Source organism: Dipodomys ordii, unplaced genomic scaffold, assembly GCF_000151885.1.
Source record: "Dipodomys ordii isolate 6190 unplaced genomic scaffold, Dord_2.0 Scaffold2, whole genome shotgun sequence".
NCBI lineage: Eukaryota > Metazoa > Chordata > Mammalia > Rodentia > Heteromyidae > Dipodomys > Dipodomys ordii.
Window position 1 is genome coordinate 9,244,300 of NW_012267218.1, and position 3,964 is coordinate 9,248,263.

The window sequence follows — 3,964 nt, forward strand, 5'->3', positions numbered from 1 at the left end:
AAGGGAGCTAAGAGAAGGAAAAGAGTTGGTTGACACCTAGATAAATTGCTTTGAAAATTTCAACAGAGAATAAGCCAGGACAAACCAGCCTGATAGTACCTAATACTCAGAAGAGCTGAGTTAGGCAGTGGAAGAACTTTTTTTTCTTTTTTTGTCAGTCCTGGGTATTGAACTCTGGGCTTGGGCGCTGTCCTTCAGCTCTTCAGCTCAAGGCCAGTGCTCTACCACTTGAGCTACAGTGCCACTTTCGTTTTTTTAGGGTTAACTGGAGCTAAGAGTCTCTGCCAGCTGGGCGTCGTGGATCATGCCTGTAATCCTAGCTACTCTGGAGGCTGAGATCTGAGGATCAGTTCGAAGCCAGCCCAGGCAGGAAAGTCCATGAGACTCTTATCTCCAATAAAAACCACTCGAAAACCGAAGTGGCGCTGTGGCTCAAGCGGTAGAGAGAGCTTGCCTTGAGCTGAAGAGCACAGAGACAGCGCCCAAGCCCAGAGTTTAAGTCCCATGACCGACCAAAAAAAAAAAAAAAAGAGTCTCTGACAGGCTGTCTTTGAACCTCAATCATCAGATCTCAGCCTCCTGAGTAGCGAGGATTACAGGGTTGAGCCACTGGCCCCTGGCTAAGAATAACTTTTTTAAAGTGGTAGAATCAAAACACATTTTGTCCTTTTTATAAAATTTCTAAGTAGAATAATTTGTGTTTGGCAATTATGTCTGGTAGCTACAGAAAGTATTATCTTGCCAGGCACTGGTGGCTCACGCCTGTAATCCTTGCTACTCAGGAGGCTGAGATCTAAGAATCATGGTTCAAACCCAGCCCGGGCGGGAAAGTCCATGAGACTCTTATCTCGTATAAACCACCAAAAAACAGGAAGTAGAGCTATGGCTCAAGAGGTAGAGTGCTAGTTTTGAGATGAAGAGATGAAGGACAGCGCCCAGGCCCAGAGTTCAAGCCCCACAACTGTCAAAAAGAAAAAACGAAGTGTTCTCTCAGTTATTCAGCACATCTGAACCGTCAAAAGTGACCATGTCCTTCTTACCTGGAGTATTCTGGTAGCTTTTTGCTTATAGTCAACTAATTCCTGCTTAGAAGACTCCAGGTTCGATTTATGAAGCTTCACTTGCTGCTGTAGCTCATCAACTTTCTTCTTCTCATCAGAGTATTTTCTTTCTGCCACAGTAACTGCTTCTGCCAAATTCTGACGTTCCACTTCCATTTTATTAAGGCGTGCAGCAAACTCACTCTGTGAAATGTAAGTATGAACAGCAAATCTTATGTTATTTAGTATTTACATTGGGATTAATTATTAGATCCAAAAAACAACTTTTTTTTTGGTTGGTCATGGGGCTTGAACTCTGGGCCTGGGTGCTGTCCCTCAGCTCTTCAGCTCAAGGCCAGTGCTCTACCATTTGAGCCACAGTACCACTTCGGTTTTCTGGTCATTAGTTGGAGATAAGAGTCTAATGGACTTTTCTGTCCAGGCTGGCTTTGAATCGTGATCCTCAGATCTCAGCTTTCTTAGTAGCTAGGATTATAGGCATGAGTCACCAGTGCCCAGCTTGTTCCGTAGATTTTATGAAAACTAAATATAAAGCAAGTATTCCCTGAAGAAAATGTGAAGAATTAAAATGTGTTCTAAGTACAAAGTTTATCATGTTTTAAAGAATCAATGGGGGACTGGGAAGATGGCTCAGTGGTAGAGTGCTTGCCTTGCATGCATAAGGTCCTGGGTTTGATTCCTCAGCACCACATAAGTAGAAAAAGTCAGAAGTGGCACTTTGGCTCAAGTGGTAGAGCGCTAGTCTTGAGCTGAAGAGCTGAAGGACAGTGCCCAGGCCCAGAGTTTGGGCCCATGACTGACCAAAAAAAAAAAAAAATCAACGTGCAAGCTGGCTCATGCCTGTAATTCTACCTATTCAAGAGGTTGAGAGATGAGGATCATGGTTCAAAGCCAGCCTAACCAGAAAAGTCCATGAGACTTTCCTCTTCAGTTAACCAGCAAAAAGATGGAAGCCAAACTTGAGCAAAAAAGCAAATCAAGGGCTGGGAAGGTGGCTTAGTGGTAGAGCGCTTGCCTTGCATGCCTGAGGCCCTGGGTTCGATTCCTCAGCACCACATAAGCAAAAAGAAAAAAAGCCAGAAGTGGTGCTGTGGCTCAGGTGGTAGAGCGCTAGCCTTGAGCTGAAGAGCTGAGGAATAGTGCCCAGGCCCAGAGTTCAAGCCCCACGACCAGACCCAAAAACAAAAACAACAACAAAAAAAGCAAATCAAGAAGGCCAGGGGGCTGGGAACGTGGCTCTGTGGTAGAATACCTGCCTAGTATGCATGAAGCCCTGGGTTTGATTCCTCAGTACCACATAAACATAAAGGCCAGAAGTAGTGCTATGGCTCAAGTGGTAGAGCCCAAGTTCGAACCCACAGAGGCTCAGGGACAGAGCCCAGGCCCTGAGTTCAAAAGCTACACTGGCAAAAAAAAAAAAAGTCATCATTTAAAAAAAAAAATCTCATTAATAATTCTTACTATTGAAATGTTGAGATAGTACAAGCTTAAAACACCTGGCACCAGAATGTTTCAGACTCTCGAGCTTTTAATTTTGGAGTATTTGCATACTCATACTAAGATAGCTGAGGGGAGGGACCTAAGTCCAGTGAAATTCCATATATATATATATATATATATATATATATATATATAAAACCTAAAGATAATCAGATATAATTTTGTTCATCTGAAGTATAGAAGTAGTTTTGGATTTTGAAGAAATTCAGATTTAGGGTATAAATAGATTAAGGCTGCTCAACTGTATTTTAAATATAGTAAATAGAAATTAACAAACAAAGCTGGGTACCAATGGTTCACATCTATAATACTAGCCACTCAAGAGGCTGAGATCTGAGGACTGCAGTTCAAAGCCAGTAAGGAGAGGAAAGTCTGTGAGACTTTTATTCCAATAAACTACTCAGAAAAAGCTGGAAGTGGTGCTGTGGTTCAAGTGGTAGAGTCCCACTCTTGAACACAAGCCCTAGGACCAGCAATAATAATAATACATAAGATAAATAAAAATATTAAAAATTTCAGAACAATAAAAGAACAACCATATTACCTAACTTTTTTTTTTTTTGGTTGGTCATGGGGCTTGAACCTAACATTTATTTTTAGGGCTGAACTATTTTTTACCTGCTGAGATACCCAATCCTGCTGCTCAGTGGGTATACCTGTGAGTCCTGTAGAACTGCTAATAATAAGTCAATGGCTGAGTGCTGCCACATGCAATGGAAATAGACTCTCTGAGAGTGGGAACTAAACATCAGAAAGTATTATACAGCTATTATACAGCCTGGACTGAGACTGAACTAGATATAATAATTCATTTAGGAATAAAATGCTAAATATTATATTCAATTTCCTACTGCAATAAATGAATCAGAAAAATACTGAAGAGAATAATCAAGATGACCCTATTCCACCATTTACTCAACTAATAGTAATGGTTGATGTACAACCAGAGACAGGGAAACATGCATCTCTAACGAATATTAGCTATTTTAATTATAGTTCATTCAAACACGAAATTAAATATTTTTAGCAAGGATCAAGCTTATTTTTCAGTTTATGTCGATTTTGGTTACAGAAAGAGAATCCTCTGAAATGCACTACACAATTTTACTTAAGGATATGTTATGGAAGAATAGACAATCACTCGTCCTTATCAAATATTGACAACTGAATGTTCTAACCTGCATTTGCTTGTAGCTCTCTTGCTCTCTCTTCAGAGTGGCATCCGCTTCATGCAATCTCTCTTGCAGAGTTTGCAGAGCTTGGTTCTGTAGGCTGCTACCCTCATTGTGATCCTGCACTATTCTAAAAGAAAATGAAGCATGTTAAATAATGGGTTTCCACAGGGCACAAGTGATGAGTTGGACTCATTTTCAGGACTCAGTGTTAATCAAGCACAAAAAAGA

At 40.9% G+C, this 3,964-nt stretch overlaps 1 protein-coding gene across 1 annotated transcript in view; it reads right to left on the reverse strand.

Annotated features, from left to right (window-relative positions):
* Positions 1 to 3,964, reverse strand: part of Golga5 (golgin A5) — a 35,717-nt gene that overhangs the window by 18,037 nt on the left and 13,716 nt on the right. Inside the window, exons 5-6 of the mRNA XM_013013290.1 lie at positions 3,740 to 3,863; positions 1,041 to 1,244 (exon numbers count right to left, since the gene is read on the reverse strand). Of these exons, the coding sequence (XP_012868744.1) occupies positions 1,041 to 1,244; positions 3,740 to 3,863 (328 nt within the window). The remainder of the gene's footprint in view (positions 1 to 1,040; positions 1,245 to 3,739; positions 3,864 to 3,964) is intronic.